The 26869-nt window shown below is 39.1% G+C and overlaps 3 protein-coding genes across 3 annotated transcripts in view; 1 reads left to right on the top strand and 2 right to left on the bottom strand.

The window, feature by feature from the left end:
* The window catches only part of LOC133997216 (complement C3-like), a 41322-nt gene extending 27335 nt beyond the window's left edge, over nt 1-13987 (bottom strand). Inside the window, exons 1-16 of the mRNA XM_062436790.1 lie at nt 13862-13987; nt 13742-13765; nt 13619-13654; nt 13057-13092; nt 11621-11813; nt 11340-11505; nt 10999-11069; nt 10695-10786; nt 10314-10396; nt 10083-10170; nt 8212-8314; nt 6989-7103; nt 6392-6507; nt 6123-6266; nt 4582-4797; nt 4267-4467 (exon numbers count right to left, since the gene is read on the bottom strand). Of these exons, the coding sequence (XP_062292774.1) occupies nt 4267-4467; nt 4582-4797; nt 6123-6266; nt 6392-6507; nt 6989-7103; nt 8212-8314; nt 10083-10170; nt 10314-10396; nt 10695-10786; nt 10999-11069; nt 11340-11505; nt 11621-11813; nt 13057-13092; nt 13619-13654; nt 13742-13765; nt 13862-13950 (1773 nt within the window). The 5' untranslated portion in view covers nt 13951-13987. The remainder of the gene's footprint in view (nt 1-4266; nt 4468-4581; nt 4798-6122; nt 6267-6391; nt 6508-6988; nt 7104-8211; nt 8315-10082; nt 10171-10313; nt 10397-10694; nt 10787-10998; nt 11070-11339; nt 11506-11620; nt 11814-13056; nt 13093-13618; nt 13655-13741; nt 13766-13861) is intronic.
* A 366-nt stretch (nt 13988-14353) lies between these two features.
* On the bottom strand, nt 14354-19579 carry yju2b (YJU2 splicing factor homolog B). Its single transcript, XM_062432909.1, has 10 exons — nt 19524-19579; nt 18057-18097; nt 17884-17937; nt 17704-17786; nt 17103-17158; nt 16942-17002; nt 16657-16799; nt 16355-16527; nt 16033-16171; nt 14354-15143 (listed from the first exon to the last, which is right to left on the bottom strand). Exons 2-10 carry the CDS (start codon nt 18057-18059, stop codon nt 14644-14646), a joined length of 1212 nt encoding a protein of 403 aa, XP_062288893.1. The 5' UTR covers nt 18060-18097; nt 19524-19579; the 3' UTR covers nt 14354-14643.
* A 75-nt stretch (nt 19580-19654) lies between these two features.
* Nucleotides 19655-21179, top strand: gtf3aa (general transcription factor IIIAa). Its single transcript, XM_062436758.1, has one exon. It carries the CDS (start codon nt 19733-19735, stop codon nt 20813-20815), a length of 1083 nt encoding a protein of 360 aa, XP_062292742.1. The 5' UTR covers nt 19655-19732; the 3' UTR covers nt 20816-21179.
* Nucleotides 21180-26869: the final 5690 nt, after the last annotated feature.

The raw sequence follows: 26869 nt of genomic DNA, 5'->3' as shown, positions 1-26869 counted from the left end.
CTGCTTTTAAGTCTTCAATTACTGGCTTAATTCCTTCAAGAGCGTCTTGCTTTAGTGGATACTGTCTAACACAGGGTCTGTATTCAGTCTTTGGTCTAATTTGTACAGGTAAGGCTCTATTTACTAAGCCGACGTCTGTTGGTCCTTTAGACCATAGTTTATCAGGAACATCCTTTAACAGATCTTCTTCTGTTTCGGTCAGCATTACATGTCACTGTTTTGATGGACATAAATGTATTCCCTCCTGTACTTGGACTTGCCAAAATAGGGCCTTTTTGAACAGGCCTGTGGATGCACTAGTCCATGTGTTTACTGATGTAGCTACCCAGTCAGTTGCATTTTCCCCTTGTTGAACTATTTTCCCCAAATCCTTCCAACCTTCATTTTTCTGTTTGTACAGAGAGATATGAGGTGGGTACCATGACCTGTTGATGCTTGTCATTTCATATGCTCTTAAGGAGACTGCTGCAACTGCTGTGCTTTCCCCGTCCCCATACAAATGTGTCACGGTTACTTTTGTAGGTGTCATTTTAGCCAATTTGGACTCGTACTCTTTGTCTGGACCGGGTGTTGCTTTGTACCAAAGGGTGATGTGTAAATTATCTTTACTCATTTGGTCATGTGGTTTTGATATGGCATTTCTTCCTTCAGTCATAAGTGCGTCTGCCGTCTTGTGAGGTGGTTTGTTTGGTACGTCGAGAGAATAATAGTAATACGGTTGTCCTGTCCCTTGGAGAACATAGAAGTCTCCCTTTTGTAACTCTTCCTTTCTTTTTACTGCAATTCGCCCCTCAGACGTGGGCACCAATGCAAGCCCCAATGACAACAAACCATCTCGCCCTAGAAGGTTAACTGGGCATTCTGGAAACATCAGAATGGACAGGTGGCAAGACGATCCAAAGGGATCTCTTAACCATACTGGTTTAGACTCCTCAACATCAGTTAACTTTCCACTTGCTGACCTTACCATCACAAAAGAGCCATTTGATCTAGCCTGTGGTATCTCTTCCTTACAGGTGGTTCTACAAGCCCCAGTATCACACAAGAATATGATGGGCTTTCCATTTACCAATAATGTTATCTCAGGCTTTACATCGTCCAATGAGAGTAGATCTTGTAAGTTTAGGAGATCTCCGTTTATTTTATCATAATCATTTTTCTGATTAAAATCTGATTTTGGTTCCTTAACACTTGGCATTGGTACAGCAATTCTCTGGCCTAGTCATGCTGAGGTGTGATTTCTTTCTGGACAGTCTCTAGCAATGTGGCCCTCTTTGCCGCAATTCCAACAACCAAAAGGATTACGGTTCTGTCTGTAATTCCCTCTTCCTGCTCCTCCTCCTCTGCCTCTGTAGTTCATACCTCTTCCTCTAGCACCTCCTCTACCTCCGCCTCTCTGGTAGAAAACTTCTTCCTCTCCATGGTAAAAGGTCCCTACATCTTTCTTACTCTTATTCTTTTCTTTCACAACTTTCTCTGCATGCAAGGCATGATTAACATATTCATCAAGGTTCCCTGTTGAAAGTCCTATGTAATGTTTGGTGACCCAGCTACGGATTGCATCTCTAGACCCTGCATGGAGAGCATTTTTTAGCTGTTGTTGGAATGCTCCATTTACCTCATTATCTTCCTGTAACCCACTATGGGTCTTGAAAGCAGTGGTCATTCTAATTTTGAACTCCTCAAAAGGTTCATCTTCCTTTTGTTTAACTCTTCCTATTTCAACATAGTTAGCTCTACGCCTAAAGCGTTGAGTAACTCTCTCGATGAGTCGTTCAACTCGAGTAGTCAGCTCTCTGGAATCATGAGCTAACACTCGCGCAATGGGTGGAGCCCCTGCTGGAACCCCTATAGGATTCCACGTTCCTCTCACATAGTGCCAATCTGGCCCCAAAACAGTCATCCAAGTCTGTTGCACCTCTTCACCATTCAGATGATAGGAGCGTCTAAGACTTTCCATGTCAACACAGAACTGAGCAACATCATCTTTATACGGAGTTACTCCAGCTACAGCCTTTTTAACATCCTCTATAGTCCAGGTCCTATAGACCAGGATAGTATGATCTTCAGCCTCTGCATTAGGGTTTGCTACTTCAATCATCGGGTAAATTGGAAATTCTGTAGTATCATTTGCATTAGGTGCAGATGGAGAATGTGGTGGCCACATATTTTTAAGTGGTGAGGTTAATTTTCCTACTTTGGTTGACCAGTTCCACTCTGCTGGTCCGTCCTGTCTAGTTTTCATTTTGTTAGACTCTTCCTTGTAAGTAGGAGGTGGATCACTTTGTGTACCAGGTATTTCAGGATACAATGGTTGTACTTCAACTTCGCCATCTACCTCATCTCTAACTTCTTTTCTACTTACTGGCCCTGTCTCATCATCTTCTTTCCTGTGGAACATAACTTGCTTGTCTTTCTCTTTTTCCTTTTGTTCTCGCTTTTCTTTCTTATACTTCCTGTCTCCTTCTTTCCTTTTCTCTGCCTCGTTCTTCCAAAACTCTGTATGATCATACCCCTCTTTCTTCATCTTTTTAGGATCTCCATTTGTTTTTATTCTTATAGAATCTTGTAAGGTGGTTATTTTTTCTGTATTCAGTCGACCGTCGAATCCATACTTTTTTATCCATTTGTTCAAGTGTTTAATTTTATCAGGATCCTGGGCTTCAACATATTTCCAATCTTTTGAATATAATTCTTCTTTAGTTTTTTCTTTACTCGCCCCTTTCCCCATTTTAGGAAATTTGGTCCAGTTTGTTAACACCTAGGGTGTTCTAAAAACTGTTTTTTCGTCAGTAGGACAGCAATAAAACTCCCTTTTGTGGTAATTCTCACTTCAACTCTTTCGAGTGGAGAATTCTTGCCTTTGCATCCACAAAAGGTTTGCTGTTTACAATCCTACTGTTTTGTATGAGACAAGATACCTAGTGGTATTTTAATCTCCTCACACACTCACAATCACACAGTTTGTTTTCACGGAATTTACAGTCCGTCCACTAATTCCACAGAATTTATTGGACTCTGTTGTCCATTTATTTTTACACGGAATTTATCGGACTCCGTCGTCCATTGTTACCTGCCATTGCCTAGGATTCACAGGGTTTTCTACGCGCAATGACCCTCAGTCATTCGCTCTGTTTAAACAAACTCAACTCACCGCTGTCGTCTTTCCCCTCTCGGATTACCGTCAACCTTTGAGATTCCAACAGGTGGGCCGATATCCAGTCCTGTAAAGGATCTTAAAAGCTCACACTACGGAGCTTGCCATGGCCATGGTCTTCCTGGAGTCCACCACACCCGCTGGAATCCTCAGGTCTGTTGGTATCCGGCTCGAAGGACCAAGTAAATGTCAGGTTCAGTCAACCTAAAACATCATAAATATCAGACAAGGGAAGACAAGACACAGCGTTAGAGTTTTTTACTTGCAAGGAGAACGGACAGAGATACGCTCCAGTTACCTCCAACCCGCTCTGAAACGTATCTGTCCGAACCCTCTCTTTTTATTCCACAACAAGGGAGTTTCCTAGTTACATTACAGTTGTTGCTCTAACGAGGGGATTTCACACTGAAACAATGTAGTAATGATAATATGTTTGCATATACACATGAACATTCTAGCCATGACGTTCTCTTTCTCGACATCGCCCTGGAAAATAGTTATTATTAGGTTTCGGTCAATATTGCGGTCAGGCTGCAGTTCCTCTTTTGATATCGCGGTTGGGCTGTAGTTCCTCTTTTGATATCGTGGTTGAGTCATCGACCTGCAGTTACGTCAGCCAGGTGTAACTTCCTGAAAAACACTTCAAAACACACACACACAACTCTTGCACAAGATAATAACATCTTTAAAAAGTATAAAGACAACATATGAGATAACGTATATACAATTATTCCAACACAACCTCTAAGCAAAACAACATGACCAATATGTCACTCCAGTGTCATCCAGTGCATAGGTGTGACTAATGGACATGTTTTTGTCTGGGCACAGAGGAATGAAAGTAGATATTATTGAAGTAGATTAATTCATTGTTGGTTTGGCTCTGCACATGATCTTTGTAGACAATAAAAGGAAAATAGATTATCAACATCCATATCCTTAAGCCTCGCAGTGTGAACAAACCCACAGTCGGTGTCTTGAATAAGAACACTTTTAACACTTCTTGAAAGACACACATTGTGAGCTTCTGTATTTAAATTGGCTGCTTTTTTATGGAACAAACTATGAAAGTACCTCAAGCAACTACTGAGGCTGAGCTGATCACTCACCGCTCCAATGCAGGAATCTGCCACATCAATCCACACGGAGTCAGCCACCACCTCTTCACGCCTGGTCCAGGGAATGCTATAGAACGCCACGAAACGGAAAGATGGCATCATCTCCGGGGTGACCGTCAGCTCGACACTGGTGACCAGCTGATTGGACACATCAATGCGTTCAGCAAGGATGATTTTGCCTTTACTGAGCACCTGAGAGACACAAAAACAGTTTTTGGAAGGAGGTCATTATTTTTCTTTCTAATTTTGTATTTCAGTGATGTAAATGTAATGTTCTGTGCTGAAAAAGTGAAGTGCCTGTCTCACCATGTAGGTGATTTGTTTGATGAAGTCTCTGTCGCTCTGTTCTGCTGTCTTGATGGACAGTTTCAGGGACAGTCTGTCCCCAACAGACACCGTGTTGGTCCCAGTGGATATGTATAGGTAGTTCTGCTTTCGATTGTTAAAGGTGACGTATGGCTGAACAACGATCTTGTGGCTGGCCTGCTGCTCTGGACTCAGGCCGGCCTGTGTGGTCTCAACCTAGGAAACAGACAGAAGAAGAAATCCATTAAGGTTTGTGACAAATTTATATAAAATAAGTAAATAAGTAAAGTCTATATCATAGCGCCTGTCACAGACAGTAGTCACAAAATGCTTCACATTCAAAATAAATAAAATCAACTACAATCATATAAGATCAAGATAAATAGAGATAAAGACACCAGAAAAATATACAAAAGGAACAAATACGGGTGTCAAGTTAAAACATGAAATACCACAAAATGCCTGTCTGAACAGATGTTTTAGGTGCTCCACAGTATCAAGGACCTCAAGCTTATTGGGAGACTTTTCCAAAGCTTTTGGGCTGCTGACTGGAAGGTGCAGCCTCTCAAATTCTTAAAATGTGTCCAAGGTAACTTAGAAAACCCTGAGTAGAGGACCTAAGGGCTCGACTCGTGGTGTGAGGGTGCAATGTACTGCAGAATCTGGAAACCTAAAGCACCAAAAGTGAGCACCAAAATTTTGAGATGAATTCCAAAATTAACAGGAAGCCAGTGCAGTGAGGATAAAATGGATGTGATGTGTGACCATTTGTTGGAAATATAACATGTAAAATAACATGTAATGTAGATCACAAACACAACATTATGTATCTGAGAGTGGTTTAATAGGGATATCTACAATTATTTCCTGCCTCTTACCACCACCACCTTTGCTCATTTGTGTTAAAAATCACTTTAAAAAAATACTTTTCAACAACACACACCAGATCATAAATACATGCTGTACACTCAAGAACTCAAGTCTACATCCCAAAGTTACCAGAGATACTTAGAATATTTCCATTTGATGTAATAATGCCGTTATGTACCAGTACTGTGCAAAAGTCTTAGATCACCATTGGATTTGTTGTTTTAGCAATGCTATAATGACCATGTATTATTATATTATTTCTCAGTCTCTACATTAGAATACAACCAGAAAATACAGGAAATGTGTATTCAGTATTAAAAAACAGAAGAAAAGAAAGAAAGAAAAGAAAACAGTTTCTATAGGCTAAAGTGGTAAGTATTGACTGCCCTTACATTTGAGCAATAGCAGGAACCTGGCTCTCTTAAACCTAACTGGAATGGGACCTTAATTAATAATATTATTTAATAATTCATGTATATATTTCCTGTATTTTCTGCTTGTATGGTGGTGGTGGTGGTGGCCTAAGAGTTGTGTAGTATGCAAAAGCCATGGAAATCCAAAGTTAAAATCTCACAACATTCGACCGTCTGGTTTTAAATCCATGTCCCCCCAGCTGCAGGTGAGTTGAGGCTCTGAATAACTGAGTATAAGTAATATGCAGTCATACTAACAGTGATGGTTTGTGGGATTTGATCGCTGGGCATGTTGATGGTAACGCTCACTGTACCGGAGCTGACGATCAGGGGATCATCCAGCAGACTCACTCTTACCAGGACATTACGGGCCGGGGAACCATCGTGGTGGTTCACCTGGATCTGAACAGGTTGGGAAGAATTTCTCAGTGTGATTTTAATTTATTTACTAAAACTAAGGAAGAGAACACATGAACAATATCCAGTTTATGTTAGACAAATACAGTAAATAGAGGAGGAGTTCGTACTTTGAAATCGAAGGGTAGACCTGGCTTGAAGTACTTTGACATGTGTTTAAAGGATATGACATAAGGAGACTCCACGATTTTAATGCCGGTCTTCTCAGCTTCAACCAGGTCACTGCCTGTACAGGAGGCAAACAGCAGCAAATAACTCAGAATAGCCACAAACCTAAATAGTTTTTCACTGTTTAAACATTTCTTACTGAAACACACACAACAGCTCTAACATGCCCAACATTTTCCTAGAGTTGTGAGCTTTTGATGTCTTTAGTTTGTCCAGAGGGCAGAGGGTATGTTGACACACATCTGACCACAGACTAAATTTCAAAAGTGGAAATGTACAGATGTCGCCACAGATGTGTCCTGAATGGATGGATGAACGATGATGATGAAATCTATTCTGGTCTAACTACAACGATTTGAAAAGCTTGTTCTCTTGAGGAAAAACATCAACACAACTAATACAAACACAGGCAGCAATACTACAAATTCAAAGTTTGAAATCCTGCTATTCCTGTATTAGATTTGTACAGATTTTCAGAATGATTATTGGGTTGACTTTCTGTTTTTTCCCCCTGGGCACTGAAACCATGAAATGTTTACCTGTCTTGGTCAAGACAGAGGCCTTGACATACACAGAGGAGCCCACCAAAGATCTCAAGTCAGGATAAGCTCTCTTGATCTCCTCCATGCTCAGCCTGACAAATCCTCCATCCAGCTGCAGGCGACACAGAGAGTAATTTTACAAAACAGTCGATAGAAATAGTTGTAATTTGGCTACTGTTACAAATTATTTACAGAACTATCACCAATATTTTTAATTTCAACAGAAAATTGACAAAAGGTTACAAGCTTTGTCTGTAGCTTTTAACCACACCTCACTGGTCGTGTTTTTTTTGTTCCAAGTTGTACAATCAACTTTCATAAACTATTTTTTATATCAATATTGAACCAAAAAACTCTGTATGATGTGAACGTTTAACTCAAAGTGCTGGAAACACAGAAACTTAAAACCTAATTTTGCAGATGTGCACAGCTTTTAGTGTCTTTTAGTTCATTGCTCGTGGTTCTCTACTTGCACACAGATGGCATGGTTAAGTCTCATGGCTACTACCGGCACTTTATCAGTAGACAGACAAAATTAGTGTAACTCGCTAATGAAGAAAGTCAAAACACCTAGCAGCTCAAGATGTTGTCAAGACCAAACCGGGCGAAAAAGCTGCTTGAATTCAATTCAATTCAATTCAATTCAAAGCTGCTTGAATACAGGACATTCACCAATTGGACAGAAGAAACGGCTCCAGTGGGAGGCTCATGCAGAAGTAGGTTAGCCTTATCCTTAATGAGCTCAATATATATCAGAGCTGTGTTTTAGTGAGTCTGTTTTGGACCCTTTATGACCTCTTATTGATCAAAAATCAATTGAAACCTAAACATTAAACTTTATGTACACCAACAGAAGCAACAACAGTTCAATACATAGAATAGCTGGTCAAGTAACATTAGCAGCAATGTCATGGCTGAACAGATTAATAAAATAGTGTATCTAATTTTCAAAAAAGTCACCGAATGCCACATATTATTACACTGACAGGGGAAAATGTTTGCTTAACCCTAATCCAGGGATGTATCTTAATGCCAAATAATGATAAAGGTCACCAAAGATGTGTGTGGTAATATTTATAGTTACTTATTGTTATCATAGCTGATGTATGTGGCAGGGAGATAGCGTACATTCTTCCTTTACAAGCTTAAATCTTAATGGCTGCATTCATAAATCAGTGACATAAACAGCTGGTGAATTTTGGGATGGAACAGTGACTTACATCTGACACCTGCTTCACTGACGATAACCTTCTCATCTCTTTGTTGCTCTGCACTCCAAACACCACATATGCCGTCCCCTGGACTGGCTCCCCATACAGGTACCTGAATACAGTCACGGCAATAATAGCATTTAGTAATTGTATTTAACTGGAGAGACTGATGGGGAAGATACAGACAGGAAAAAAAAAATTTCATTTTTTTCTTATACACTTTAAAATTCTGGGGATAAATAATCAAATCAAGTGTGTGAGTGCATGAATATCATTTATATGCTCTTTATTGGTCTATTTTAGGGATGTGTCATTAAAACCGAATAATCGAATAGTCGTTCGCGGGGTCTAAAGTCGACCTTTGTGCTGTGGTCAGGTTTCTCTTTTCATTGAAACACTGTAATCAAGAAGAGTTGAGCTGTGCACTCTACTAGGAAGGATTCATTAAGGCACATTTATTTGTATAACATATTTCAGCATCAGGGCAACTCAAAGTGCTTTACATATAGTGCAAAAGGACAAGAAAAAATAATTAAAACAGCTCATATAGAAATAGAAATAAAAACGGAAAGGAATTAACAACTACTACAGAGCAATTCTCACTTTCAGCCACTAGGGGGATGTCTACATTTTTGTAAACCACCTCCACCTTATTTTGAAGTAGAGTCTGACATTGAGTGAATTTTTACTGCTGCCCTCAGCTACTTTGACTCGGTAGTAAGTTAGTCTGCTAGTTAGCTGACTGGAGGGAACATGATGCAGACGAAGCCACACAAAAGTCCAGCGTGGAAAAACTTCCAGAAAGTAAAGGATAATGTTGTCAGGTGTGAAATATGTGGAGCAGAGTTATCGTGGTTTCACATGGCCAAAAAGCTGCTGTCTGCTGTGATGGTTACTGAAGGAGACGGACATGACACTAATCACCAAACTAGTCCGTTAACATTTGTAACAGCTCCTCGAAAGTGTGACAAAAATATCAAAGAGAAAACAAACATTACGTCTCTCATTGCTAACATGATTGTAAAGGATCAGCTCAGCGTTGTTTATGACGGGGAGAACAAAATCAGCGCTGTTATATAGGGATCTGTAAACCTGTAAGATGTTTTCTTTTAATGAATGTGTTTCTGTAAAGAAATTAAGGCTGATTATCATTTGAATAAATATAAATGTGTGCAGTTAAAGCTAAGTTATTTTTGACGCATTATCTATTTAGCCCCTGTGAATGTTGGCATGCAGCAAATATTCGATTAGTCGTCTATTATACCCATTCACATCCTTAATCTATTTATCTGGATCCACAGTAGTGGTTACCAGCTCGAAAGAGAAAAGAGAAAGTTGTGGTTTGTGGTTTAAGAAAGCCAAACAAGTCTTGTCTATAGGCAAGAAGGATTTTGCAAGGCTATTATGATCAGGACATGGTTTTAGAGTTACGGTTGAAGTTAAATAAGAGGGGGGCATATCATGTACATTTCCACATTCATATTTATATTTTGGGCTCTACTGGAATATCTTTGCATGACTTTAAAAAACATCATTATTTAACTTATACTGGCTCTTTATGTAGCCCCTAAGTTCACCCTCTGTCTGAAAAAGGGTGTTTATGCTCAAATGATCCATGGAGCACAATAATACTACAAAATGGACGGATGTGTGTGGGCATGCATGAACAATAGGAGTTTTATGGGTAATAGAGGTACCATTGCAAAAAAAGCATTCAGAGCAGGTTGAAGCTCTGGATTTTGACTTTCAGGGATAATTTTTTACTCACATTCACCTCAAGTTTTGGAACTTTGACCATGTTGAAAGTTAGTTACACAACAAGGGGAAAAAACCCCAAAACGGTTGCATTGCAAATAAGAGTGCTTGTGTGTTCGACTGACCTGGCTGATATCTCCACTACCAGCTCACTTTCATCCAGGAAGAGGAAGGACTGCCTGGGTGTTAAGGTAACATTGAAGGCTGGGAGCACTGAAACACCACAAAGCAAAAAAAAGAGCCTGTGAATCAATTTATTGTGACATTCAGAGTTGAAGAAAATGTGATGCCTGCTTGACAAAATTATTTCTAGTTGCTGATGTAATTAGCAAAAAGCATGATTGAACTTGACCTACCATATTTCTTCACCTCAAACTTGGAGGTGAATGTGTTCTGCTGCCAGTGGTCAAACTTGGCAATCACCGTCCATGTTCCCTCGCTGTCACAGACAATCAGTTATATTAGAGAGAAATAGGGATTTTTTTGGGCTTTTAGGTGTTAGATTAATATAAAAAGTTAAAACCATGGTTAATACAGGCATCAACCTCAAATCCACACCAGCGAGGGACTGTCGAGAAATCAAAACAACTTTACCCATAAATCCTGTTACCTTTAACTGTGTTTTTGCAAAAAGCTCAGAAATGGGCCTGACCGTCCCTCAATGAATAATGCCAACACCTCTCATCTTCTCTGTGTTGGCAGGTCTTAAAAAAAGGAGTCCAACAAGTTGATCTTACTTGACAATTTCCGAGAGAGCAAAAGTGTCTGAAAAGATGCCATCGTTAGCTTTGACCCTGAAGACCTGCTTAACCACCACATCCTCTGGATTCTGTAACACACAGATTTAATTTAATAATTTAATAACCCATTAAGTCATTACCATTTTTGACACAACCTATAAATCATAACCCACAATGTCCATAAAGGCACCAATATGTTTCCCATCCTACTTAACAAATCCTCTTTTTTAGGTTTTTGTTCATTAAAAAATGATTTACCCACTGTTTACATCTCAGTAATAATGTATTATTATTTGTTTACCTTGATATCTATTGAGACAGAGTTGTCAAAAGCCTTAAAGGCTGGAGAGGACACGAAGGCTCTAAACCGTACTGTAGGAAGAAAAAGCAAAAGGGGAAAAAAGTATAAGAGACAGACTGAAAAATACTTCTATCCATAAATTGTACCATTGTCATACAAGTTACATTTTTTGAACCAGCACCTCTGCCAGTAATGGTGCTTCTATCATGGCTGATATCAACTAAACTTTGACTGGAAATATTGAAAAAGTTGCTCTTTTTACGTATCCACCAAACAGTTTCAACAGTTTTAACCGCAAACAGTATTTGTGTTGTTCAAGTACCATTATTTTTAGTTCTCACCACTATCTCCAGGTTTGTAAATGGGTTTATCTGTCTGGATGAAGATGTATCCAGAGTGAAAAGTCACCATCATTATCCTTTCCTCATTGTGAACGTCAGCAAACTTCACCTTCAGATACACAAACTTGTTCTTTTTCTCGTCACGATCTAAGGGGCCCGAGGAAAGCTGGGAAAATGAGACAAGAAACAGGAAGACGTTAAGAATAGTATCATAGTGAGGATCAGTCTTGTAGAGAGAGTAGGGTTATTGTCTGATTTTATACTTGAATCTGTTGAGTCACCTGTATACTCTTGAGAGCGTGAAAGCCATTTTCCTGATTGAGTGTAACGGAGTCCTGGAGGAGTGTGGCGGTCCTAGTGTAGTCCTGGATGGTGATTGAGACAGTGATGGGGCCGGTCTGATCCCCGTCGGCCTGCAGATAGATGTTTTCAGGACTGTCTGCCCTCAGCAGGTCTGGAGCCATCAGAGTAAACCTGCACGATGATACCACAACCACAACCACAACACGAGGCAAGGGCAGAATTCATTAACGTCTTAGATACTGTAAACATTTCAGTAGCTACAAACACTGCTTTCATTAACACCATTAGTATTAGTAACATTAGTATATTCATTAACTACTGCTACATTTACTAACCCTTCCACAAATTCAGCTACAACTTCTACACACAAGTACTACTAATGCAGATGTGCAATTCAAACATATGTATTAAAAGCAGCATCAGGTTTGTTCAAAGGTACATTTAGTATTTTTTTGGTTTTATGTAATTTGAAATGACATTTGCACCTTTTAATATACCAAAAGTAAGACTGAATGCTCCTGAAAATGTCAAATGGTGAGCTACTGGTGCATTCAAATAAACCAGTCTGTAGAAGAAAGGCGTTTTTCTCTTTCTAAGGTAACCAAAACACAATTCCTGCTATTTTAAGGTGATTATACACCAATTAAAATATACGTTTTAATATTATATTCCATTTCTGGCAAGTCTGTTTTGCTAGATGCCATTAACCTTCGTGTCGTCCTCCCGGGTCAAATTGACCCCGTCTGTTTTGACTGTTCCTTCTTTCTTCACTTCCTTCCTTCCGTCTGTCCTTCCTCCCTCCCTCCTTCTCTCTTTCTTTCGCTCCTTCCTTCCTTCCATCCCTCCTTCCTTCTTTCCTCCCTCCTAACTTCCTTCCTCCCTCCTTCCTTCTTTCCTCCCTCCCTCCCCCTACCTTCCTCCCTTCCTTCTTTCCTTCCTTCCTCCCTTCCACTTTCCCTTTCTACCTCCCTCCCTCCTTCCTTCTTTCCTCGCCCCCTCCTTCCTTCCTCCATCCTTTCCTCCCTTCCTTCCTCCCTCCTTTCCTTCCTTCCTTCTTTCATTTCCTCCCTTCCTTCCTCCCTCCTTTCCTCCCTTCCTTCCTCCCACCTTTCCATCCTTCCTTCTTCCTCCCTTCCTTCCTTGACTCAAGGACAACAGGAGGGTTAAATACTACAACACTACACCTTTAAGTTTTGCTTTAACAGATGAACAATGCAAAGCTTGTGGCTTGTGAAAGGAGAGTAGTGAAATAAAAGATAAACTGCTGAGTGATGAAATATCACAAAACAATTAAAAACTTCCAAATACTAAAAAAAAAGAAGTAAGACTGAATAAAAAGAGACAGGTCAAAGAAGGAGAATTATTTGTTTTGACTGTTAATGTTTAAAAAAAAAACTCAGATTGGCAACTGTACCTCTGAGATGAACTGACCGTCGGTTTAAGAGGTATGCTGCAAATAAACATGAATGGATTATTTTTTAATCAGTGATGCCAACAAGACAAGAGATAAAACAAACAGATTGTGGTATCATGAGGTGATGTGACATTAAGCAACAGTAAGGTAACATGAAAATTAAAACCACGTTTCATTCATAGTGAAACTCAAAGTATTATAATATAACAATAAATATATAAATTAACTTATATAAATATTAGTCCGAGTTTTACTGGATGAACTTTAAATTAAAAACAAGCTGTCCCACAAATGACAAATATTGATTTAATGGCACAACACTTGATATTGTGAAATTTTGGGCACTGAGACAGTCAATACAAGAGATGTTGGATATATATGCACAAAATATACAGTTAGTGTAAAAATCAGAATCAGTCAACATCCTGTATGTCAGACTCATTGTTGTTATTGCATGTTTTAAATCTTCTTTTCACTGCAAAAAAAAAAAAAAAAGTGGCAAATTAAACATATTTAATCTTAAAAAAAGATTGGTGAAGACAAGTATACGTTGGTTACTTACTTATGGATGCCCCAGTATCTATCTATTGGTGCAAATCTGGGGAGCAGATTTAGAAATAAATAACTTAAACTGTCAGAGACTAAGAGTTGCAACTGTGCCTACGATCTATGAGCGCACACATACCTGTCACTCCAGGGGGGACGAGGTCTGCAAACAACACAGATTTATTTGTAGATAATACTTGATAATGATATAAACTGTCCTAACAGTCAGCAGAAAATGTTAAAACCAAAAACAACTTACCTTCCTCTAGGCCGACTAACGTCAAACTGCCCATTGCAGCAGCAGACAAGCATGAGAAACACAACATTGTGTAGTTTCCACCGACCCATGTTGACTGATGTGGAGCCGGAGTGGACTGTGGCGACTGAAGAGACAATCAACTGCTATAACGGACCCAAAATAACCCCCTCCTACCTCATTAGACTATGTACATTCAACTAGAAGAGGAGGGGGCTGCCCTCTCTGATCAATAGTAATGACCAGACACATAAACATAAGTCTAATTCTTATATGGAAAGCACCAAAGCACCTTTATTGCAATAATTTTAATAAAACCCTTTCATCCTTATTTAATAGAAACTACCCTTTATGTGTATATGTGTGTATTTACCTTGTTTCTTTTTCTTTTTCACTTTATTATGTTGTAATGTTATATTTTGTATGCAGTGTGCACTTTTATTCTTATGGTCAGGCAAAAAAAGACAACACAATTTTTAATGTAATTTACATCTATGTATTTGTTTAATTTACAAGGTTCCTTACAGTTTTATTGACACTCATCTGTGGACATCTGGAACAGAAAATCAATGTGACCAAACATTTTAAGGTGAGTCTGCAGCGTTTACACAGAGGTCTGATTAACAGGGTCCAAAACTCTCTTACACATGTATAACACTGAATTCTTCACCAAGCTTAAAATTTAAATCTTATTTTACATATTTTGTTTAGAAAAAAAAACTATATTTCTGTTTTGATCAGTCCGTGGCTGTTTCACTCTCATATATAACACTCTTCATCCAGCCTCATTGTCCAGGGTCTGAATCTGAGTCGCTGTAATCTGCCACCAGAGATGTGATGGCTCCAAAACTTCTGTCCTGCTCCTTTTTCTCCCCAACGTCCTCCGCTCCTGTCAGTTCTTTATCCGCCGACTCTGTGTTTTTAACCTCTGTGGATCCACTGTCATTTGTTACTTCCTGTCCCACTTGTGTTGGTACCATTCCCGATGCCTCATCCCTCTGTGTGCCCTTTAAAACCTCTTTGTCGCACATGTTGACTTCACAGTCTGACTTCCTGCGGGCTACGATGACGCAGGGTTCAGTTTTGACTCCAGACCCTCCTGTGCGTTTGCGGATCAGGGGGCTGTGGGAGGCGCTCAGGGCTTTGGCCACCGCTGCTTCTTTCCCCTGCAGGCCCAGCTTGTGGAGCAGACTGCCAACAGCGCTCCCTGGTGAGGCGGAGGTGGCGTTGAACCAAGAACGAGAGGAGATCTGTTTCCGCTTGCTGTGCTTCTTGTCTTCATAGGCTGAGCAGAGAGAGAGTGATAAAGACATTATATTAATAGTCCTGTTATTAGAATTCAAACTTTTGAACAAACTGTGGCCCCATTAGTGTTGCTTTGTTTAGAAAAATATCAAAAATGTACAAAAAGTTAGCTTTTGGTACTGTTTGGTGAGGATGAAGGGTTTCTTTCAAACTATTTTTTAACCCGGGAATCTTAATATTTTGCTATTTTCTCAGTAATCTCTTCAGTTTAAGCAGTTTTTATTCTATTTGTAACTCTTACTTAAGGTCAAATTATTCTTCTAAATTGCAGTGGAGATAAGACAAATGTTGGGCTGAATTCTGGAGAGAGGGGTCTAAAAATAATACACAAGAAATCAAGAATATTGTTTATAAGATTCGATTAAATTGAGTTTTGGGTTTGACTATTTCAATCTGCGATAACACCAGAACTATAGTGAAGGGTTGTAACAAAATTAAGATTATTTTTCCGACCATACTTACTGGAAGGGATATTAAAAGGGAAAACCACATTAAAAGATATAGTGAACTACTGCTAAAAATCTGGCAAACAAATCCCATGACTGTCTATCAAAAGTATCTGGTGTATTTTGACATTATAAATTTGCACGCAGTGTGTGATTAAGATAAACTCTGCAACCCTGTCAGATCTGTGTGATGTATGAGAGATGTTCTAGCTGCTACAGACATTTTTTAAATGTGTTAATGCGTTTTTTTGTGTGTTTTCTTTAATGCAGCTTGAGAACTGTGTCCAAACAAAAATGGTTTCCTGATCTAATCAATAAGAGCTGCTGTTGGAAGCCAAATGTCAAATGCAGTAACTAAATATTCTTAAATGCTATTTCTACTTTAATCAATTGTGTGTATGTGAGAAAAGAACCTGTACTTACAGTAAGGCGCCTGGTAGGTGAGCAGTGCTGCCAGTTTCTTGTCCTCTTCTTTCTCCGGCAGCAGTGGGATGGACAGGTTGGTCCTCATTCTCACAGCGTTGTCCTTCTCTTCCTGCTCAGCGGAGACTTTCTTCTCTGTCTGCATCACAAAGTAAAACAGGGTCCTCAGTTTAGTGATCCGATGAAAAACAGTCTCAAGATATGTCAGGATTCTCAGACTTTTTTTCTACTTTACAAACTCAGAACAAAATCAGCACAGGATGAACATTATCTTGGGAAGCATTAATACAGCAGATAACAACACAAGAGATCAATTTCTTACTCTGAACTTCCTGCGGAGAGCGCTGTTGAGCTGGAAGTCGTCCTTCTTGCTGGACTGATGGTCCTGAATCTCTGACAGTGAGGGCAGAGCCTTCTTGAGCTTCTCCTTGTCTTTCCCGCCGTGGTCCAGCTTGTACATGGCATCCGTTTCCAGCTTCTCCTTCTCGTTCCGCTCTGTCCAAAGAGATGCAGGAGAGAGTTGATTAAGTATGCAAAGAAGAACAGGTGGCAAAAATAGAGGTATCAACACCTTTATATCCTTACAACACTTTTATCTTTTGATTGATAAACATGAATTTGTACCTGTGGTGAGTATCTGCTCATTTTCAGCCATGTCCCAGCGCTCCTCCTTCCTGTTCGCCCCGCTCACGATCACATAGTCGCAGGTCGCTGGGTCCGTCTGCATCTCGATGTAGTTAACACACAGATGGCACTTCATCCTAAACCTGATGGGTCAACAAATATTAACATTTTAAAGTCTTGATTTGGGATTTAGATATAGTTTAAAGTGCGTCACACAGCTCGATTTGATTTTGATTTCATGTGACAACAGAAATTTCACATTCACATCAGTCCGTCTGTGTTTACCTGTAGATTGGCGTGGTGTAGTAGTTCCCCACTTTCTTCTTCTCTGCATTGTAACGGACCCCTGTGCAAGCAGAACATCTCTGTTATGGAAATGTCTGAGAGAACACCACATGAGACTGAGCCTGAATGAATTGGGTGACGCTTTTTTACTTCCAGCTTACCCATGCCAATGTGATTTTTGCAGCCATCACACCAGATGTTGTACGGCATCTCAAACCTTTATGGACAAAAACAGTTCAGTAAAAACATTCAATTCACGTTTTTACTGTTTTATCATATCAATGAAACTACTTCATTTGAAAAATAAAAGTTCATTTGGAATAAAAACTGTCTACACTTTTTAATTAGAGGAATGAACTTTCTGACATACTAACTACTGAAAGAGTAAGGCATGTTGTAAAATATAAGCTTACTATCAAATTTAGGGGCCTGTCATTCTTTTTTGAGAGTTAGTAAGTTTAATTCAAATTACTTCCTTATTTTATCTTTTAGCATTATTATTATAACAACATGTTTTATAATGCTTGAATTAATTAAAATTATGGCCATCAATCGTAATTTTACACACTCTGGTCCTAAATATATTAGATATGGAAGACATACAATCATATCATCAGTCTATTCAGCATTTGGGACTGTCATTTGCTTCTATAAATCCATCTTTTGGAGATGATAACTGTCCAAAACAAATACTTTAAAATGTCAGAAGCTCCCGTTGAAATCAGATCTGTTATCATTTCAGTTCAGTATATATGTACTAACCTGATAATGAGGATGCCCTGAGACAGCTTCCTGGCCCTCTCCCGCAGAGGGTGAGTATTATGGTAGCCATTAAGGGATCCATGCTAAAAGGTAAAGAGTGCCAGAGATGTCAGTCATGATCTATAAACACAAAGTTGAACTAATAAGATTGAAAACTGTCGTCTGTGTGGTCGTACAAACCTTGACCGGATCAAAATCCGGAGGGTAGTAGTGGTTTGTTCCTTTTCTTTCACCCTGTCAAGAAAACAGCACAGTATACTTTGTTAATAGATAGCACATTATTAATATTTAAATATTTAAGAGGTTATTTGTATCTTGACAGACACAAGTGAATAATACACATCATGGCTTACCATAGTGACGTCTGGATGTCCACACCACTGATGGATTCACCCTTTTAGCACAAGATGAAAAAAGAGAAGTTATTTCACTGAAACAGATTACATAAACAGACAGTTGACCATGCTGTATGTTAATATTCGACCCTTCAGATACAGAATAAGTTGGTTTTAAAAGTTCCTCATCCAAACTCATAACTGTGGGAACCTGCTTTCTGATATTATAGTTGGTTAAGTTTCATTTATTCAGGAAATCTAACTGAAATCAACATCTTTAACACTAAAGGGGCATTCACACCAAAAGCGATGTCGCGCGTCGAGATTACATGATCCATCGATTCAACTTTTTCAGTCCTGATACCGATAACTGGGCTTTGTATCCTGATACCGAGTACTAATCCAATACCAGAGTTTAATAGTGCTGGGTATCGTTTAAAAAAAATGATGATATCAGTACCAATCCAAGTACTATTAAAAAAGATACAGATACCAACTGAGCAATTCATTCGTTACCCATCATGTGAATAGAAGCATTACATTGTATAAAATGCCATCACTCCTCCACATCTAAATGATTTGGTTTCAATCAAATGCATTTTGAAAGTCTTCATATTATTATTATATATTAATTGAAGAAGGCTTGCATTGATTGGCTGTGAGCAAGTCCATACAAATAGTTCCAGCTCTGGGTGCCAAAAGGATCAATTGCAGATATCGTTTGACAGGAGACGTTTCTATACTACTTGGTATTGATTTAGTTCGGTCGATACCTTAAAGGTATCAAGTACTGATATTCAAGCCCTAGTGTTCAATTAATAAACTTCCTAACTTTGTAAATCAAAATGTAACAAATACATCGATGTAAGAGTATATCTGCTACTACTGCGGCACTTTACTATTCATACAATCATATATTTACAGTAATTATCTGTAATATATTCATACATATAGGAATGCTAAGGGAAGGCTCGTTGTATTTTATGCACAATGACAATAAAGTATCTATCTATCTATCTATCTATCTATCTATCTATCTATCTATCTATCTATCTATCTATCTATCTATCTATCTATCTATCCATTTAACTTAATCACAAACAATAATTGTCCAGGCTACTTTAATCAATAATCAAAAACATTATGAAGAATATCTGTTAATAAATTCAGTTAATGCAGTTAAATCCAGTAGTAAACTACATAATGTGAAAGCGTGTATTTAGACCGTCAAGGCATATGTTTTAAACAGAAGTTAGTCTGTATTAAAACATTTAAAAAAACAACATTTTTGCAGAGTGTGAGCTGCAGCTAAACCCAAAACTAGCATTAGCTCACATGCTAACTAACACTAGCGTCGTCTTAATGCGGATATAAACGACGAGTAACTGAATAAAAACAACAAACTGCAATCATTCGTGTCGTCGTGTATGAACTGTGGAGCTGTCACGATTAATTTATAGCCTAAAAATATCTAATAATACTTACAGAAGCTGCAAAAAAAGAAAAAAAAATCAACAACCAAACATCAGAGGACCGATGAGTAATATTGCGTCACATCCGGAGCGGACGTGACGTCAATAAGCAGCGCATTACGGGAAGTTCCGGGTGACGCGTGCTCCGTACGTTGAGAGGGAAAACTAATATAGATTTTTTTTTTAAAATAGTGTATTCTGTTATTACTAAATGTTGCAGAAATGGAGGTTAAACCAGCGTCGCATAAACGTTACATTTGCGTGTTTACGGGCTGCTCGGCTGCGTACAACAAGCAGTGGAAACTGGATGCTCACATGTGTAAACACACCGGAGTGAAGCCACACACCTGTGAGTACGACGGCTGCGACAAGTCCTTCTGCAGCCTCTATCACCTGACCCGACACCAGCTCACACACACCGGGCTGCAGCCTTTTCGGTGCACCGTGGACGACTGCACACAGGCCTTCACCACCAACTCCAACCGGGCCAGACACATCAGCCGAGTCCACACCCATGAGCAAGAGCACAGGAAGTATATGTGTAAAGTTGATGGCTGTGGGCTTGAGTTTAAGAAGAACAAACAGCTGAAGTCTCATATGTGTGAGCAGCACACCCAGCTGCCCCCATACCAATGCACGTATGAGGGTTGCCAGATGCGGTTCACCTTCCCCAGCAAGCTGAAGCGACATGAGAAGGTGCATAGAGGTTATCCGTGCAAGGAGGAGGGTTGCATCTTCACCGCCAAGACATGGACGGAGTATGTGAAGCACAGGAAGGAGCAGCACAGATCCATCCTGAGGTGCGAGCAGTGCAGCAAGGTGTGCAAAGACTCCTGTGTCCTGCAGCAGCATCAGCAGGTCCACTGTGAGGAGCGGGTGGTCTTCATTTGCCCCAGGGAAGACTGCAAGAGGTCGTTCACCACCTTATTCAACATGCAGAGCCACATCAACTCCTTCCACGAGGAGCTGCGGCCCTTCGCCTGCACCCACCAAGGCTGTGGGAAGACCTTCTCTATGAAGCAGAGCCTCCAGCGCCACGCAGTCGTCCACGACCCAGAGCGGAAGAAGCTGAAGAGGCCACGACCCAAAAAATCTCTCGCTTCCAGGTTAAGCGGCTACAGCCAATCGAAGAGGGCGATCTGCAAAAAGAGCCAGGAATCCCTCGGAGTGTCTGGACAGAAGAAGACGGATCCACCTGGTTCTGTTGAGCTGGTCTCTCTCCTGCAGGACACGTCCTTACTGTGCAGTCCTGCTGTGGACACACATGGACTCACTAATGCACTGACTACGCCACTATCAGTATAGAATCTAATGAAGGAATGTACACCAGCATGAAAGTTTTGATCACATTATTGTACCAGATTTTAGTTGTTTGGTCCTGTTGTATGAAATTCGTCCAACATTATGAGTCACCAGCCAAAAAAAACATTATGACTCACGATGATTTTTAATTTAAGTGTTTTTTGTTAACATGGATTCAGTTACTATTGTGTGATGTCAGTGGCAGTGTTAGTCTTTGTGTTTAAATAATCTTCTTTTCTGGACTTTTCTTTCAGTTTTGTGTCAAGTGCGTACATTTTTGGAGCATTTAATCTGCTGTATCTGTTGCTATTTATATAAGAAAATATATATTTTTCCTTATTGTAAATTAAAAAAGAAGTTAAAAGGTATAAAAAGCTAAAGAGAAAAATTCGATTTTTTCCTTTATGTTATGAAAACATAACTTTATGCAAAAAAAAAACTTGTTTAATAAAACATTTGAATGCCTTGAAAAATATATTTGTCTTAATATTTATTGCACTTCAATGGTCATCTACATCCATAAGGTCTCCTGGCAGCCTTGTATGTAAAAGATGTCTTAATTTATTTAGCTTTTATTGATGGAAATATGATAATTCTACACTACAGTTGGACTATAATATGAGCCTAATCTTATATTGATCTGAGCTAAACTGAAATCTAATATATTAATATCAGAGTTCTGATAAATATCATGTGTGAGGCAGGATATTTTGTAGGTGATAATTAAACTTTACTACCAGGAAAGAAAACTGAATTAAACAGAAACAGAAGAAAACTTGATTAATTTGAAATAAAAAAACTGGAAGCACACATACACACACATAAATGAATATAACACATTTTTGTAAACATGTAATACACTGATCTTGACACATATGGTAAGTTAGAATTGGCTGATAAACATCGATTAGCCAATATTTCAGTGGTTTGCCATTTTCTCACTTTTCACATTATCAACTTAAACTAACTTTTGCTTCATTTGTTAGCATTAGTTAAGCCTGGAACTGGTTATAAAGTGTGTGTCTTGTGTGTTAATCATAGATATACTAAGATCAATTATTATAACTATTATTAATATTTATTTAACATGTCTTTACTGAACTCTTAATCGTACTGAATCAAACAAATATTAGACTTTACTGTGAAAGCACTGTTACACCACATGGACATCCCAGTCAATTCATATTTGCATACTTTTGGTCCTGGATTCCACCTTAGGCTCCAAATAAAGGAAATCTAAATGCCACAGCATACAGCAATATACAAGACAAAAGTGTGCTTACAACTTTGTGACAACAGTGTAAAGATTGCCATTTCAAGCCAAAGCCAGGTCTGTAAAGAAAGGTTTGTGTCTGAAATCACTCCTTTAGTCACTCATTCAATACTCCCTATATAATAAACAATACATAGATCACTTAACCCTCCTGTTGTCCTTGAGTCAAGGAAGGAAGGATGGGAGGGAGGAAGGATGGAAGGGAGGAAGAAGGAAGGAAAGGAGGGAAGGAAGGAAGGAAATGAGGGAGGAAGATCGGAAAGAAAATAAGGAAGGAAGGTAGGAGGGAGAAAAGAAGGAAGGAAGGACGGAGGAAAGAAAGGAAGGAAGGAAGGTAGGAGGGAGGGACGAGGGAAGGAAGGAAAGAAGGAAGGGAGGAAGGTAGGGGGGAGGAAAGAAAGAGAAGGAAAGGAAGGAAGGGAGGAAAGAGAGGAAGGAAAGAAAGAGAGGAGGGAGGGAGGAAGGACAGACAGAAGGAAGGAAGGAAGGGAGGGAAGAGAGGAAGGAAAGAAAGAGAGGAGGGAGGGAGGAAGGACAGACAGAAGGAAGGAAGGGAGGAAAGAAGGAACAGTCAATTTGAACCAGGAGAATGACATGAAGGTTAATATAGTCATTGTGGAATATTTGAGGGCACTATAGTGAATCTATTTACACACTCAGCATTAAATACTGTGCACTATATAGTAAATAGGGAGTGATTTCGGACACAGCCATGCTCTTCTAAGTAAACTGGGAAAGAACTTGACTGGTTGCTCAGAGCCCTGAACTCAACCTGATTCAACACTTCCAGGATGAGCTGGAACAGAGGATGTGAACTAAACCTCATCACTCGACCTCCGCTACCAGCTTCACCAACGCTCGTGTCTGAATGGGATCAAATTCCTGCAGCCAGGTTTCAAAATCTTGTGAAAATCCCCACTAGAAAGACTGGAGGGTGTTACAGCAGCAGATTAAAGCCACTGGATTTGGACTGAGATGTTAAACAATTATATATGAGTGTAATGTTCCTGTTTCCACTCTACTCTTTATTTGGGTGTCCACATGCTGTTGGTCACGTAGAGTGTATTCCCAATCAGAGGAGGGGTGTGTGCCCAGAGTGAAATCACCTGCTGCAGAGAGAGGCTGGGAGGATTGTTGCACCATGATGGCACGCGGTCAGGTATTTCAGCACTGACCAAACAGATTTACGGCGTAAACAGGAGCAGCTCTGTGCGAGTTTGGGATTCCAAGGCTAAATCTTCTCCGAATATTTCCAGTTACAGGAAGGCTGATCCCTGCATTCCTGCCCCGCTCGGCTCAGACGAGCCCTATATGGACTGGCTGTCTGACCAGCTCACCCAGGAATGCACCGCATATCTCATCCAATTAGTATTCATACATTTTGAATGTAACATGTAATATAATATCCTGGAATCATTTCCTCTTTTACAACCTTCCTACATGGCTGTTGGAGCAATAAAACCTAAATTTATCACGTGGAACAAATGCTCTGATTTGTCTTGATGAGTGCTGCAGAGACACTGATAACTTACAATAACACTGCAGTTAAATACACAGATGCTATGTATGGTTACATCAGTTATACATTTCAGTAGAAAACAATACCTGTGGATTATGTCTGCACTTCAAATCAGACATCAATATTTCTGTGTTGTTTTTCAGTTTCTACATTCACACTTTTATGAACTTTAACCGCTCAAGCCAAGTTTCATTGTCGTTATTTTTTATGTATGTATTCATGTTTTCCTCCCCTGAGTGAGGACATAAAAGCATGAATAATTTTCTCTGTATTGCTAAAATATTACATTGGTCTGATCTTGGAAATATTCCTGAGTTGGTAGAAACATGGTTGTACCAATTTCTTTGACAGTGAGTTAAGCTTTGAACAAAATACAAAGATAACCCCCAGATTCCTAGGTTCTTAGCAATGCCCTTAATATTTGAGATAAGGAGACCAAGTAGTGACTCGACTTTATTACTGAGGTGCTCAGGGCCGATGATAAGCACCTCTATTTTGTCAGAGTTTAACTGCAAAAAGTTTTGTGACCTCCAGTCTCTCACATCAGCTAAGCAGCTGTTAAGTGTGGCCAGCTTGTTGCATTCAGAGGGTTTAATGAAGAGATATAACTGTGTATTGTCTGCATTACAGTGAAATGAGATGTTATAGTGATGAATGATGTGACCTAGTGGTAGTTCACATGCAGAGAGAACAAAATTGGTCAAATAATTGATCCTTAAGGTATGCAACAACGTCTGTGCAAATGTGTGTGAAGAAATAAAAATGCAATACTGTAGTTTATTTAAAGTGATTTTAAAAAAAAAATCATTTTTTATTATTTATTCCACTATAAATCACTGAAAATATTAATAATTCAGTTTTTAAAATGCCTCTGAAATAAATGTGATACTGTGCAAACAGCCCACATCAGCACTTTCATACTTTTTCAGTTTCTCTGTACATCATATAAATAAAGTTATGTTACTTTAAATATAATACGCTCAGTGTATTCACAGATAGACTCCGGAGGGCCAGTACATGTACTTTATTTAACTTTGTTTGGCCTTCAACAACATAAAAATAAAATGTTTTTCAACTCTTTTTACATACAGTACTACTAGGGTTTTTTTCTATCTGAATCTTTCCATACTTAGATTTATTTTTATAAGCTCCATCATAGTTTAGCACTATTTTTACCTGGACATATGAGTTTTGGCCTGAAGTCAGGCTACATTTAGACCTGTCATTGAGTCATGCCTGAGCATCAGCAGCCTCCAAACACAGACTGACTGTGCTGGGTTCAAAGATAAATTCTTTATCTTTATTACTTCATCACTGTAAGCCTTGTGTTGACAGGAAAAATCCATACAGACTATGCAATAAGATATTTAAAAAAATGTATGAGATCAGGTACAGTAAAAGATTTACACTGGGAAACAGACAATGTGCCTTTTTCACAGCAGACGCCTTGTCACAGTAGGAAAATCACAGGTTTTACTAATAATATTAACAATATATTCAATTGTCCCACTAAACCATGACAGTGTGGCAGTGAGCCACCATAAAGCCAAATGGAATTCAGCCTTCATTCATTTTATTATTTACACCTGCACTTTTTCTACTGACTTGTCAAAATGTCTTCTGTGAAAAAAAAGTCTACCTACATATCACACAGTGAGCTCAGAGGCCTCGGCCATCTGAGATCATCTAGATGGGAAAAAACAACCAGTGCTGCAAAAATTACGTTACGTTATATTGTGAAAGTTTCAGTACCACATTTTAACGTGAAACTTATAGTAACTTGTAATTGGTCTGGAGCAGAGCGATTTAAACTAGCGATCGAGACCATAAACACATTTTGAAAACGTTTACTGAGGTTATAAATCTCTCCATTGACTTGTATAGAGACGGAAGTCCTTTTGACACCAAAATGGTCGCCCCCTGGTGGCCTTTTGATAGAATGCAGTTTTAAGTTACTTCCGCGTTGGCCTCATTTCAGAGGACCGGAACTCCCCGCCTGAGCAGAACTTAATCAAATCATGTTAATGAGCCATATTCCTCTCCATTCTCCACACACCGTTTCCTCATTCAAATATGAGTTTTACATTATAACGTCACAGTATAATGTGAAAGTTTCACATAATGATAATGATACTGATCATTTTTTTCTTTTTCTGCATATAGCAGTGATACGCTTCTGTGGAAAACCCATTTGTAACTGTGACATATTGTTAGTAGTAGAATACAATTTTAAATTATACAGAAATTGGGAAAAATTGTAAAATGGTGAAAAATCTAATTGAACAGTGCCTGGTTAAATAAGCTCTTAGATAACAATATAGAGCAGTGAAAGTAGCTGATATCCATCTGAAGGGGCCCCACTCTGTTTTAAGTTGAGTAATATCAATCCTGGCATTAGAGCAGGTTACCCTTTTAAAAAATGTTGGGTTTTAAGTTTTGGAACATCATCAGGCAGTGTTTTCAGATCTGACCAGACTGACCAGATTATAAAAATATTGCCAACATTTTTTTATCTTTTTTTCTGACTGAAATTGATGTCACGTTCTTCCCATTCCTGTCTTCTGACATCCCTGAATTCCAGACTGGTTATTTAGGCCACAATCCAAAGGGATTGCTCTATCTCCACTGTATTTCTCCCACCACCTCCTCTGCTTTCCCTCCGTCTTCTCTTTTCTCCTATTGGCCTTCGTCCCTGTGTCTCCTTGAAATGTAGAAGGAATGTATCAGGCTCTTTGCCCTTTCATGTGCTTGTTTTCAACGGAAATTACCGGAAAATGGGTGCTCTCAGTGAGAAGCATTTTGCTTGGCTGAGTCAAGCAGAGCTCTTATTGTTATTAACCTCTACAGGCTACTGTATGCATAAAAGATGAAGGTTACATGCATGTATGCACTGCACTGCCCAGTATGACCACTAAAAGAACCACTGGGAAAGTCTATTAAAGCAGCTGGGTGGGGTTTTGCTCATCAGTTCTTCCTTCAATGGTTGAATTTCAGGACCCACTTAAAAAATAATGCCAGATTTCCATTTGTTCAAGCGCTCAGAAGTTTTCACATTTCGCATGGGATTATTTAACCAAGTGAAAGTAGCAACACCACAATGTAAAAAATACTCCATTGTAAGTAGAGAACCTGCCTTCAAAACTTACCAAAATAAAAATGTAAAATACTATTTAAAAAATGTACTTTAAGTATCAAAAGCAAGGAAGTTCTCCTTATGCAGTTAATGATCCCAGTCATGTGTTACAGCATTATATATACTGTAGTG

Source organism: Scomber scombrus, chromosome 2 (assembly GCF_963691925.1).
Source record: "Scomber scombrus chromosome 2, fScoSco1.1, whole genome shotgun sequence".
In the NCBI taxonomy this organism is placed as follows: domain Eukaryota; kingdom Metazoa; phylum Chordata; class Actinopteri; order Scombriformes; family Scombridae; genus Scomber; species Scomber scombrus.
This window is presented reverse-complemented; position numbering and strand designations above follow the sequence as displayed.